Below are 13856 nucleotides of genomic sequence, written 5' to 3' on the forward strand. Positions count from 1 at the left end.
TATGAAACATACAGCTCTTATTCACTTCACCATTTGTTTAATTGATTAGGAAGACTGCAACATCTGTTCTGCAAATGTAGCTGTAACCAGATTGTTTTCTCTTACCTCTCTGTGCCTGGAAGCATTTCAGATCAGTGACCCAAGGAAGACTGATCTTAACTAGCATTTTATAAATGCTTTGTAATGCCCACACTCAGCTGTACATGATAATCAGCTTAAACACCATGCCTTGTGTTTCCAGTGATCAGATACAAATTAACCAATGCCATAAGTGGTACCTTCCCATTAGAAAATTAGTGTAATGGGATAGTGTTAAGATTGAGATCTAGAAGACACAGTTATGCAAACGGAAAATGCCAGTTTGGGGAAATTGCCATTTATATTTAACCCACTGCTTGCACATGGTGTCTTTCAATTAGAACATGCAATTAAGTTTGGTTTTGTTGTTTTTTTTTTTTAAATAACGAACTGACATCTTTTGAGTGAATAGCTGTTCTTTCAAAATTTGAAATGAAGATGCCAAATTACATCTGCAGGTCATTTTGCAGGTGTTGGGTCACTCTGGATATGTAGTTATACATTGGTCTGATGGTCTGACTGTTTCACAGCATAAGAAATAGCATCAATGGTATAACTGCTTTTATCTTAGTTGAGATCTTTTGCAATGTGTTACGGTACAAGTGCCATATATAGAATTTATGAGAGCTTTGGCTCTAACACATACATCTAAGTGTCACCAAAATTTTCTGGGTATGTCCAGTTTCTTTCATTTTAAAATTTGCAAGAATACCTCCTGAAAATAAGTGTGCAAATACTCTGTAACTGCATTTGAGAAAGGCACCACCTCTTCTTGGTGGTAGGCTACATAACACAAATGAATTGTCATTACTTGAATGTTTTCAGTGTAAAGGTTTTCACCCTTTTTATAATTTACACTGATGTACTGTGAAAATTGAAACTGAGTTCTGATCTGTTTAATAACTCAAAATAGCACCAATTATTTTGATTCAGGTACTTGCCTGTTTTCAAGTTACCATTTCTATTAAAGTTTGCGCACATAGTTTCAATACATATAGTAAAAATTGCGCTTTTTTTCCCTGAGAGTGTTCTTTTAAGTAATTTTGTATTTATCCTAAAATTTCTTTGCTCAAATGCTTGTAAGAAGTGAGCACAAAGCACAGATTTCAATTAAGATGTTACATCAACATTTTTGAGAGCTACTTTCAGTGTACCCAACTTTATGCCTAAGCACTACATGCTTTGTCTTGTTAATAAGCACATAAATATCAACATAGTCATCTGTATATGAGAGGAAAGAATAAGAAATTATTAGATAACACTAGCTGACAACTGGTTGAAATAGAAATTTTGTTTTCAAAAAGGCATGCTGAGCTTTTTAAAACATTAAATGGAGTCACTCTTAATTTAAGATTGATATTTCCAATGTGACTATTATTGCTCAGAAGACAAATACAATATTCTGGCAGGCTGATTTTTTTTTTTAATTATTATTTAAGCAAACTTTTTGATGTAGTGGTATTATTTATTCTTTTTTCTTTCTCTGCATTGCAGGTCCTCATTTTGCAGCTGTAAACAGCAACAATGAAATTATTGTTACAGATTTCCATAACCATTCTGTCAAGGTACTGTCAATTAATGGAAAATTGGAAAGCTTTTTATTTTATCATGGTACTTTCTTGGGGAAAATAAAGAATTGTTAAAAACAAAGAGATCCCACTCTATATGTATGAGGTGTGATACAAGGATGGCATAACGAGACCTTTGCATGAAGTGCATTGCTTAACGGAGATATAATCCATTACCTTTGGTGCCACTATAATGTTCTCTAATTCAGTTGCTTAAACATAAGATGTACCTGAGATAAATAATATCAACTTTGTTATATTAACTCTCTGCTAAACCTCTTATTTACCCTATCTTCTTTCCTATTTTAAGTAAGTCTGTTAACTGCTTTTGAATTTCACAGTAAAAACTTCCTACATTTCTAGTTGAATAAAACTATAACGAAGTAAAGACACCTGACAATTTTTAATTCCATACCTATAACCTTTAAGATCAGTGGATCCATTTACAACCCGATATTCCTAACTGTGTAACAGAGACCATCAGTTTTCATCTAGTATCTCCTGCACCGGGCAGAACTGGTCCTTACCCCCACGGGAAGTCCTGACTCGTGGCCTGTTGAACAGTCATGGTAACACAGGGTGGTATATTTGTTTGTCCAATAACAAACAAGACAAGGATACATGAGGATGAGATGTCATGTGGTGGAAAAGGCATACGAAGGAGCTACAGGCCATTTCAGAAATGACTCACCTGTGCATGTTTGTTTTCAGGCCATGACATTACCTTTCAGTCACTTTCTGCGCTTTTTCCCTCCCTCAAGACGCAGCAGCTGCAGCAGCAGCTGCAGCAGCAGCAGTACTGTCCTGCCTGGCTTCTCAGGCCACGTGTGCTGGTCCGTGCACCAGTGAAATCCCTGGGATTTCACCTAACGGCTGCCTGGTCTGGTTGAATGGAAAGATGAACCCTCAGTCCAGTTCGTCAGTGTTCATAATTGAAACGATCAAGCTTACGTATTCACCCAGAACGGGGCATCACTGAGCGTAGGCACCCTCATGTCCTGAGTGCTGCTGAATCCTCCAGCTTTTGAATAGTGACCTGGCTCTTGTATCCTCTTGGAATTAGAGAGGAAGTAGCAACTACAACAACGAAACTGAGACCGCTGCAGGAGCCCTGAAGATTATTTACATGGTTTAGCAGCAGGAGGCCTATGACTCCATAAATTACCCCTCCACCAGCAGGGCTTGCTGTAGCAACAAGAATGCCTGGAGGGAGTTAACAACAAGGGCAAACAAAAATGAAAAAAGGCAAGTGAAGAGATGTAAGAAGTGTGGCATCTTGGTGAATTTATAATTACTGCATTCTTAATGAGAACAGAGCGTCCCCATCTCTCCCTGGTGTGACTCAGTGGGGTACAAATGTTATTTGTTACAATTTGGTACTAACTGGAAAAGATTCTTATTTTTGTAGTGTTCTCTAAATTAGTACAGATAATTGTTGACACTCTGAAGAGTAATTTATAATCTCAGTGATCCTCTTGTTTTTTTGTTAGATGGTGGGGAAAAGAGTAGAGAGTACATTTCATTTTAAATAATAAATTTATAGGTAAATAAATACATTTCACTCTTATAGGTCCTAAAGCCTCTTCCTGCCACCAGTGTCTCGAATTAAATATCCTCACTCAGCAACATTAGCCTCCCTCCCCCATTAAGCTTCAAGCACGTTCCTTCCTTCAGACATCTTCTACGGAACATCCTACACAACGTAGACTTCTCTCTCATTTGGCCACTCGCCACCCACATTTTAACCCAGGGAGACAGCACTATATCTTTGCCCGTTGGTTTGGTTTTGTTGGTTTAGTTGACTTTTTTTCTACTTTAATCATCTGAGGCACCAACCCAGTACTTCATTAATTTACTCCCCTAAGTGCTTTTTCTCTGTTCACTGTGGGTGCTCAAGAAGAGGATGATTTCCTCACATCTTCCACTTTATTAGCACTTAAGTGTGCACTTGCCACTTGTCAGGTCCTTGCGTTTTGGGCAAGGCACAGCTGGTCTCTACGAACAGTGTCAGACCTTGTGGCCAGCTGGGCCTGGGTCTGGGATGAACCAAAACAGATGTCTCTGGTACTATGTAAACGATACATCCTGTATCTCACTTGGTCCCCTTGGTGCATGCACGTCACTGGCAGAACAGTCATTCATCGGTTCCAGCTTTCTGCTGCCTAAACCTGTTACCGTCACAGAGAATTCAGCTGTGGAACTGTCTGTACAGAGAGCAGCACGCCGGGATTCCCGGTGTTCGTTGGTGAATGTCAGAGAAGAGCGCAGCTGCTCAGTTCTCTTTCTGTAGGACTGACTCCCAGTGCTGTGTCTGCCCCCAGCTGCTCTTCATTCGAGATGCACGAGCTGTAGAAGGGCTCCTGGGGCCCTCCACCTCTGTGTCTGAGCTAATCCAGATCCTATGGGAGAAGGGAAATACTGTGTAATGGAGCTGGAGGGAGAGCTGGGCATCTTTTGTCCCATCTGCAATGTGCGTGTGTGTAGGGGGGAACTCTGCAATTTCTAGCTTTGTTAACAGGTGGACTGGGAGTAGTAGATTAGTAATATTTGGTATGATGCCATATTCAGGATTTTGTTTTAACCCATACAGGTATTTAACCAGGAGGGAGAATTCATACTGAAGTTTGGATCAAATGGAGAAGGAAATGGACAATTTAATGCACCAACTGGAGTAGCTGTAGATTCTAATGGAAATATTATCGTAGCAGATTGGGGAAACAGCCGAATACAGGTAGAAATTTCTGTATTTCAAAGGTGCTTGATCAGGAAAACTACTGGATTAATAACTCTGGCCATTCAAGTCTTCAGACTTCCCAAGAAACACGATAGCTGCATTATAAGTGATGTGGTTTCTAACGCAGTCTTTTACGTGCCTCATCGCTGGTCTGTCCGCTTTTAGAACTGGTGGTGTCAGATCATGGACCTCCCCGTGTGACTGCTAGCAGCTCAGGTGGTTACCGTGACCAGGGCTTTTGTCTCCCAAAAAGTTCCCTAAAAGCTGTTTGATGACTTAGGAGGCTTGCTGACATGATAGTAATTTATAATCACTGTAACAGAAGATTGGAGACGTGGTGGAAAACATGAACAATCAAATGATCTGTACAGACCCTTAGGCAAATGCAGCAGGTTTTTATAATCTTTTTAAAATCCTGAGAAAATACTCTGCTTTTAATTTATGAGAGTTGCACTCTTTCTGTCTTTCAAGTGCTAATCACCAAGTCTTCCTACTTGCCAAAGAATATCTGAGTGAATGTATTATTTTCACTGAATATAAAAATGAGGGAGCTGCTTATGCGTTGTTCTCAGGAAGCAGTGTCAACAGCGTAAACAAATTCCTGGTTTTCTCTGTGTGGGAACCTAAGAGTCACGGTAGCCACAACAGTAATATTTGTTAGGAAGACAAGGTGTTGGCTGAGTTCCTGATTGAGTTTGATTTATTGTAGTTTACTATTTTGAGAACAAGGAACAGCCAAAGCGCTCTTTTTATTATTATTTCATTACATGTTTAATTCTTGCCAAAGATCCTGGCAGCTTTAATTAGTTCCTTTTAATAAGAAAATACATTTCTATATCAACTTGTATATTATCAGAATAACAGATCAGATTATGCCCTTGTTTATTGTAGTGTATATCAACCATTTCTGAAATGAGAAGTGTAATTGAGAGCAGACTTGCATCCTCTATTTTCCTTTTTTTTATTCATAACATTTATTCTGTGCTTTCTCACCCTCAAAGGTTTTTGACGGAAGTGGATCGTTTTTATCCTACATTAACACCTCTGCTGACCCACTGTATGGCCCCCAAGGTCTGGCCCTTACTTCAGATGGCCACGTTGTAGTTGCAGACTCCGGAAATCACTGCTTCAAGGTGTATCGATACTTACAGTAGCAATGAGCTGGGGAACTGGATAATCGTCCACCCTTAAGACAAGACTGGTCCTAGAGATCCAATGCAGGATATCTCCTACTTTGAGTTAATTTTTAATAATGAAGGAGTCTTTTACGGACTTCTTGTGTTAATTTCCAAACTTACCTTGTTTACATAGGACTTGCACCTCTTACGTTTCTCACTGAACTTTTTGTTGCAAGGGTTAATACACAAAATCCTCTTTAACTGAATTCATAAAGACAACGCGATATTAAATGCAAACTGCAACTAATGGAACTGGAATTAATTAATTAGGCAAAAATGAGAAACATTTGGGAAAAGTCCCCAAAGCTTTTTGAAGACTGCAAAAGGTAGCTCCAGCTGAGAGCTTCCAAATTTGAAGAATTATCGTTGTTATGCATTATTTAACCCAGAGGTGATCCTGGGAATCTTCTAAATCTCATTATCATGGTAGGTATTACACTTTTAACATTCTTCAGTCTTACTATCTATAACAAGTAGGTCCTTTTAGTATAAGGTTAAGTCTCACAAAATCCGTCTAGCTCTAACTGTCAGACCTAACACAGCTCAACATTTAGCACTATGAGAATCAATGCAAATTCCCTACTTGTGTGGGATTAATGAAGGATTGTTTCATGTGCTTGTTTTTCACTTTTCCTCTTGCTCAATGTGCTGGAAGGACTTTGCAGAGACCTGACATTTCTAAAGCTCTGGAAAAACTTAATTGTAGTGATATATTAGTGAGAGCTGAATTTCTGTGTAACAACAGACCTTTTGACACCAAACTAGTTCGTTAGGATCAGGGTTATTACAATGTCAACTCAATTAACCTCATGTGTGCCACTCTTTCGTATGTGTTCATTGCCATGTTTCCTTAAGGCAACTCACTGTATTAACTAATAAAATAAAATGCAGCATCACACAGGACAGAAAGCCAGAGAGGTACCCCTATGGAGGACCTACATTATACAGCCAAAGGAACTGTGGTAAACAGAGGTTGTATAGGAAAGCCAAGGGTTACCAAAGCTATTTGTTTTTACATGAGAAAAAAAACACAAAACACTGCGAACAAGAATTAATTTGAACCAATTCCTGAAGTCCTTCATCAAAGGGAATTTTGTTAGAGGACAAAATAAGGACTGTGAGATTTGTTCCAATTTGTTTGTATGTATGTATGTATGACTGATTGACACAAAAATAAACAAAAAGTAAATGTAGGTTATTTCAGCAAACTGGAACGTATGTATGCCATTTGACAATGGCAGCACTCTGAAAAATGTCCCTCCCTTCTTCCTGCCAGATCTCTCTACTGTGTTCTTTGTTGAGGTATTAATTTAATTGGAAATGCTTACACTCATGGTTCTGTTTTTAATATTTTTTAAGTGTGAGCTTGTCCTTTTTAAAGTAGCATTTGCTTTATTCTTTTTTTGAAATCCAATGGTCAAAGGATGAATTGGTACCATAGCCTAACACAGATAGAGTGGTGCTCACTCTTAAACCTCGTTTGAGGAGCTGGTGAGCTTGCTGCCAATGCCAACAATAGCCTGGGAAGCACTGTCTGTCTTTTCTCATTTTTAGGGCCTTGAAACAAAAGGGCACTGGGTCAGGAGCAAGGGAGTATTTTAAGCATGTTTGCAAAATGGAAAGAAATCTTTGTTATATTACTCATTATAAGTATTTGTCTTATTTCTAAAAGGTTAAGGTTGTTGTTTCAATGAATTTGAGAAAACCTAATGGTTTTTTTTGTAAAGATGCATTTTAATTGTAAAAATGCAGACCTGAAGGTTCTTAAATGTGGAGTTTGTCTGTTTTTTATTACCTTTTCTTAAAGATATTTCCTCTTCTTTCCCTTGTTTATTTTCTGCACATAGAGCCAATTTACAAATTCTCGTGCAAAGATAAGTTTCCTTATTTCATTGGAATAAATATTCTGTGTATCAGGCTTAAGGTTTGGACTATATAATGTAGCTAAGAAACTGGTGGTAACATTTTTGAAATGTTAAAATTCAAGTTTGTTATTACCAAGAGAATATAGTATCCTCTGCTTGAACTGAGTTTGTCCTAAAATTCTGAAGATGATATCTCAGTCATTACACAATAAACTGTCCTATCAAAATTTAACAAAGTTGTAAATCAAATTTTCTGATGATCAAGTAATTTCCTTTGAAGTGTCCTTACAAGCAACTTTCTGGCAAACAAACAATTTCTGACATTGGAATGCCCTTAAATGGCAAATTTCTCAATGAAGAAAAGGTACGTAGTGTTTTAACTGTATTTATTAACAAAGAGAAGAGGTTACACAGGTTCTTCGAGATGAAAACTTTAAAAGAAAATGAGACATGTGCTGTTGCTGTCAGTTATGGATAATATTAATCAAATCTAGTTCCAAATTTGGATTGTTGTAGTAACATTTTACTAAATTTGCATGGTTTCCACTCAGGAAACATTGCCAAATCCTCTGCTGCCAGGAACTCTGAGAAGCACAGAAGTCAGACCCGAACCTGCATATCAAAACATATATACTTAAGGCTGTCCTATTCCATGTATACACTTTTCTTCAAAAGATTTTCAGTCCCCTGACTTGTTTGCCAGGATTTTGTATAACCTGTGTCAGTCCAGTGCATCCTGATCAAACGTGGAATTCTGCACACAAGCCCCTTACAATCTGGCTAACAGCTGTTAGGGGCAATGTGGATTTTTTTCTTAAGACTGAGTAGTATTTTGGGTTTTCAGACATTATCATCACCGAAGCACTTTACTGCATCTGAAAAACATCACTAATTTGGAGTTCCTTGTGATAGCAAATGCTGCCAACTACAATTTCAAATTCAGTGGCATAGGGCATTCCCTGCCAAAGTCTGACCTTATCTGCCTGGCAGCAGGAAACTGAGAAACACATTGCTGTTCCGGTGCTGCTGAAGCCAACTTCGCTAAAGCCCTTGGCTTACAAACCTTACAAAGAGCAACCAAAGCAGAAATTCTCTTCTAAAAAGCTGGCACGTATTTTGCTCATCCAATTAAGTGAACATCAAAATTGCACTACTTGATTTGCTGAGTTGTTAGCATTTATTAAAGGCTTTATAGGCATTCTGCTGCCAGATTTCAGGTATAACCAAATGTTCCCTTGACTTCCCTGGAATGCTAATTGACTAGCAGCACAGCATGAATGGTGAAAGTATGTGCTTCTTTTAACTAATCTTCAACTCAAAAGTAATCTCAAAAGGTTATCAGATCTTGTCTAATTTGAGCATTTTAGGACAAACTAGCTGACTGTATTTTCATTGTTTTGTGACTAAAATAAAAGGATCTATTCAGATAAATCCAATATAAACAGTAGGGGATTTTTACATAGGCTAAACCAGCAGCAATGTAGCTGAAAAAGAAAAGAAAAGAAAAATGGTTTAGGCAAGCATTTGCCTAATGTAGATGGAGAGTTATTTATTAGTAAATGCTCTTCTGTTCTGTAAAAGCTTTGGATTTTATGTCAATATTTTTTATAACGAAGGATCTAGTGTTGCCATAATAAGAACTATAAGTGCCCGATATATCGTGTTTGTTATAAAGAAATTACTTTCAGTTGTGGGTTACAGCTAGTAATGAAATCATGATGTACACTGAAAATTTTCTTCAAGAGCTGTGAGTAGTGATTGTTTTGGCCCATTTGTAATGAGTGCATGAAAGGTATTTGTGCTACGAAGTAGGAAGGTTCCTAATTGGTTATTTCTGATGAATGTGCAGCACTTCAGTTGATGTTTGTGAGCAACACGGCCTTAACCCTGACACTTTTGCTTTGGCTTTATGACATGGGAATGTTCCCCAAGCTGCACGGTGTATGGCAGTAGCCCCTGTTAGAAACCTCTACTAGTTGATACGCTGCAGCTTTCCAGTTCTGGGAGTGAGTCTGTCTTTTTATTTTTTTTAAGGTGTTTGTACATTCCATCTTTGTACGTCAATCTCATATGTTTTGTGTTCATGTCAGCCTTGCACTCTCTTGACACTCATAATGAAATATTCTTCTCACCTGTTTATGGGGTGGCTTTTTTTGTTGTTCTTGTTGGTTGTTGTTTTTTTTTTTTAATCCCTGTGAGGCTAAATACAGACTTTGTCTCCTTAAGGTCAAGGATGAAAGACTTGCATCAACGTGTTTGCGCGCATGTGTGTGTGTGTGTGTGTGTGTGTGTGTGTGTGTAGTTTTAGCTTCCTGTGTGCCACGGTATTCTTGATGCTTTAGCTGACAATTAAAAAAAAATTACTGTCTTGGAAATGTAGGAAAACCAGAGTCAAATGTGTACCTTTACCACGCACAAAAATTTCAAATAATAAAAATAAAGCTTGTTTCCTCTGTTATTTTCATGGTTGAGGATTTATTTTTCATATGTCTCATACTCACTGTCCCTAACAATAGCTCCATAATGCAGAAAGATAGGTAATTTTTTCCAAAACGAAACCCTGACACCACAGGCCAAGAAAACTGATTGTTTCATGGGTGTAAGCTTTTATGTAGACACAGAGGAAAGAGGCTTGGGTTCTTCGTGGGAAGAAGGTGGGGGGTTGGAGCTTCCTTGTCTCCTCCCTTCCTTCTTCAGTTCAGTAATCCAAATTAACAGTTGCATTGGTGGCAGTAAGATTATGAGCTATAAGCTTTTCCATTTGTATCATGAAAGTATACAGGAGTGTACTATAATCTTTCAAGGGTCTGCTGCAAAAAGCCAAATGTAAGTTATTGTAGAAGAACAGAAAATTTGCCTTAGGAGCTCACTTCGACTCCTTTCCTGTAAGAACAGATTTTCAGCTCCTGTTAACTTTCATTTGACATTGTACACGTATCTTCTGGGTCACTGGTGAACTCTCCAAACCAGAATCCTTGGAGAACTCAGTGTGATTGGGAACTTGCTGATGAAGTAAGAGAGAACCTTCAGATGCATCACGTGCCTTGGAACCAATCTCACTGGAGGGGACCGGAGACATCAGACTCGGTGTTGTGTTTGCCCGGTGGTGGGACACTCAGAAATGAGACGGCTGAAATACAGAGCAGCCATCCTTTTTCATGGACCTTGCCCCCAAACCCTCTAAAGGAATCCCATGTTATTTTTTCTTGCAAGTCATAAGGAATGTCAGCAGCCACATTTGAAGGCCATTTTTTTCTCCTGAAGGCAAACTTAGTGCAACATACCAGATCAGTTTGGGGTTGGGTTTGGTTTTTTTTTTTTTCGGTCAGTCTCCAGATAATATATGTCCAGAAAATGGTGCTGAATCTACTGGAGTATGCTATCTGCCTTGAATTTCAGATGTTTACAAGAGCCTTTATTTGGCTGCCAGCTAAAAAACCCTCACTGCTTGAAGCAGAGCAGTGTTGGGTTGACATTCGGAGCTGCAGAGCACCTGTTCGTTCCCAAGGTCACGAAGAACAGAAGAAATAGCACAGGATACCCTGAAGCCACAGGGCTGTGTAGGCAAGACTCTTGTTGCATTCCCATTCTTTTCTCAATGATAGGCTAGAAATTATTTCTGCCCCCTGGATTATTACAGCAAAGGTTCTCCACCACTGAGCAAAATCAGGCAGGACGCTGAGGCTGGGGAGCGCTGCCCTTCACCAGGAAAATTCTGCAGTAAACGGCCAACTTGCTCTTTGGCTTTCCCATGGTACTTAGGTGAATACTGACCCAAAGGCGGCAGCAGCATCTTTTGGAAGTTCTGTAAACAAGAATACAGCACTCAGTCTCACCGATTAGTATGTTGGGGAGAGTAAGGCCAAAACACATGCATGTATTTTGGACACCCATTGTTAGCCCGGATCTCTTTAGAGTACTAACAACGTATCATTGCATGTTCAAAAACATTTTGTTGTCCCTTAGGCTGAAGTTCTCTCTCACATCCAGCTGTGCTGCTCCATATGACACTGTCCCCATAGTTTTGCTGACAGTTCATGTGAATGGCACCTAATTTGCACCAGACAAAATGGTCTCAGTGAACCGCAACAGTCAATGTAATTTCTGTGGACAGATGTTCTCCCCAGGCCCCAGCTGTGCTGGTGGAAGAGATACTCAGCACTTGCTGCTCATTGCTACCTCCAGCTGAAGGCTGCTGACTCTCAGATCTGTTGGCTAAGCTAGGCATATGAATGCTCAGTTGTTCTTTTAGTGAAATGTCTAGTTACCAAACCCTTAGTACTTAAGCTACTCACCTAAATGAATCGGTAAGCGCTTACTTCAGCAGCTCCGCTAGCAAAGCTGTGGAAGCAGTACGTTTTGGAGCGTGGCCAGCTAGCGTTTCTCACCGAGTTAGATGTTTACAGGCAGAACGTCTGCTTACAGTCCAAACACTCATCTCAGAAGGAAGTGAGGCAGCAGATGCTGCAGGGACTGGCCTTTGTGGGATGCTCATACCCGACCATATCCCACCACAAACTGCCTGGACCTCAGAGAAGTTGGTATCGCCTTCCACAGGTGAGCATCTCCTAGAGCTCTCCTTGTCGTCCATCCTCAAGCTCTACTGAAGCATGTTTTTGCTGTCAGTCATACAGATGTTGTGGGAGGTAGCCACAGGACTCAGAAGGTTTGCTATTACTTTTCTGGAAATAAACTGATCTGCTGTTCAGCTTGAATTCTTCCCTTCTGCTGAAATAAATACTTTTGTAATTAAAGACTGCACTATGGTGCAGATACATGAAAGGAAAAAAATTGCAGCAGGACAATTCTCATTCTCCTACTTCCTAACATTCCTGCCTGCCATTGTCACTTTAATGTCCTTTCAAAACAGAATTTATGAATTTAATTCAATTAGAGAAAGCAACTACAAAAGTTACATAAAGAACAAAATGAAGAAGGGTACAAATTTCATCTCATCTAAGCATATTTTAACACTGACAAAGCAATGTATTTTCTCTACCTCAGGAACAGTGAAAAACTGGTTTGGCTGGTCCTTGGAAATTTCAGTCAGACACCTAGTGCAGAAAATTTCAGCCCAAACTGCTAAAGCTTGAAATCACAGGGAAACAAGAACAATCTTCTAATTGAAAGGCACAGTTATGAGTCCCCTTCCACAGTATTTCCATCCATTGTCTTGTTTTTATAGTAATAGTATGATTAGAATTTTTGTGAAATATCACGTTTTGACGTTCTGAAGCCCATTAAAAACGTCCGACTTTTATGTATTTTAGGAGTCATTCATCCCACTTTACTCAGTAACGGAAAACCACCCTCACATGACAAAGCATGAGATGCTCCTGTGTATTCTCCCTATTTGGGACCTCTTCCATCCCATGGTCTTTCAAACTAGCTAGTTTTGATCTGATGCTGCAAAATCTGGGAGGCGTCAAGAAACCTTCTATTACCGAGTAAATCAGGCCTAGTGATTTGGCCATGAAAGGGCTTCAGGGCTGCCAGCGCACTGGGGCAGCTGAGCCTGGCTGTCCCCAGGGGCGCAGGCAGAGAGAACCTGTTGAGCCTCCTGTGCCACCATCGCCCAAAAGCATGACCTTCTGTTTCAGAGGCAGATCTGCCATGCTGGCTTGGTGGCTGTGATCACATGCAACTGCTGAAACCAGGAACATCTTCCAGCTGTGGCTCCAGGTGTGTGCTCTGGCTGTGTGCTGGCTCCATCTGGGGCTGAGACTTGGGTGTTTGCTGCCAGTCTACTGTCAGGTCTGACATAGGGATGGGAGCATTGCTGCCTCACGGGGGCTGAACAGAAGATGCAAGGTGTGTGCCCCAAGCCGCTTCAGAATGAGCGTCCCTCTGAAACCCCCTTCCTCTCTCTCCTCTTCCTCTTCTCCCAGCAGCATGTTCAGCTCTGACACCCACTCTGCTGCTCACACTGTTGCCTGGAGAAAGCCCACGCAATAACAGGTGCTTTGCAAATGTCGTAGCAACCGTCTGCTTGGCAGTGATAAAAGAAGCAAAGCTCAGTTTTATTTCAGGCTGTGAAGAGCCAGGAAGGGGCCCACATCCTGGGGAGAGGAGGGCATGGTGACAGGAGGAAAACAACTGGCACAGGGAGCGTGGGGACATACTCACTTTGAGGGCTGGCCAAAGGAAGGGACAAGCCAGGGGACAGACTACCAGCCTTCACAAGAGATGAGGAGGCGTGCCAACAGAGCTCATCGCAAGTTAGCGAGTTGAAAACACGACGCACGAGAAATCATTAAAGAGCAAGCAGCTTTGTGTTTTGTACCAATGTTAAGCTTTGCATTAGTAATGTCCTTTCTAACTTGCATTTCATTTTTAATTATACACTGGTGCGGACAATAGGAACAGGATCGCCGAAGTGAATGTCAGCTTTCATGCTTTCATGGAGGGGGCACCTCGCAAAGGCAATGGAAAA

At 40.2% G+C, this 13856-nt stretch overlaps 1 protein-coding gene across 19 annotated transcripts in view; it reads left to right on the forward strand.

The window, feature by feature from the left end:
* Positions 1-9881, forward strand: part of TRIM2 (tripartite motif containing 2) — a 117782-nt gene extending 107901 nt beyond the window's left edge. For all 19 annotated transcript variants that reach the window (XM_027801663.2, XM_027801666.2, XM_027801659.2 and 16 more), the window contains 3 exons: positions 1573-1643; positions 4237-4377; positions 5382-9881. In XM_027801663.2, coding sequence (XP_027657464.1) covers positions 1573-1643; positions 4237-4377; positions 5382-5534 — 365 coding nt within the window. In that variant the 3' untranslated portion in view covers positions 5535-9881. The remainder of the gene's footprint in view (positions 1-1572; positions 1644-4236; positions 4378-5381) is intronic.
* Positions 9882-13856: the final 3975 nt, after the last annotated feature.

The sequence above is a fragment of the Falco cherrug genome, chromosome 1, assembly GCF_023634085.1.
Source record: "Falco cherrug isolate bFalChe1 chromosome 1, bFalChe1.pri, whole genome shotgun sequence".
Classification (NCBI taxonomy): Eukaryota; Metazoa; Chordata; class Aves; order Falconiformes; family Falconidae; genus Falco; species Falco cherrug.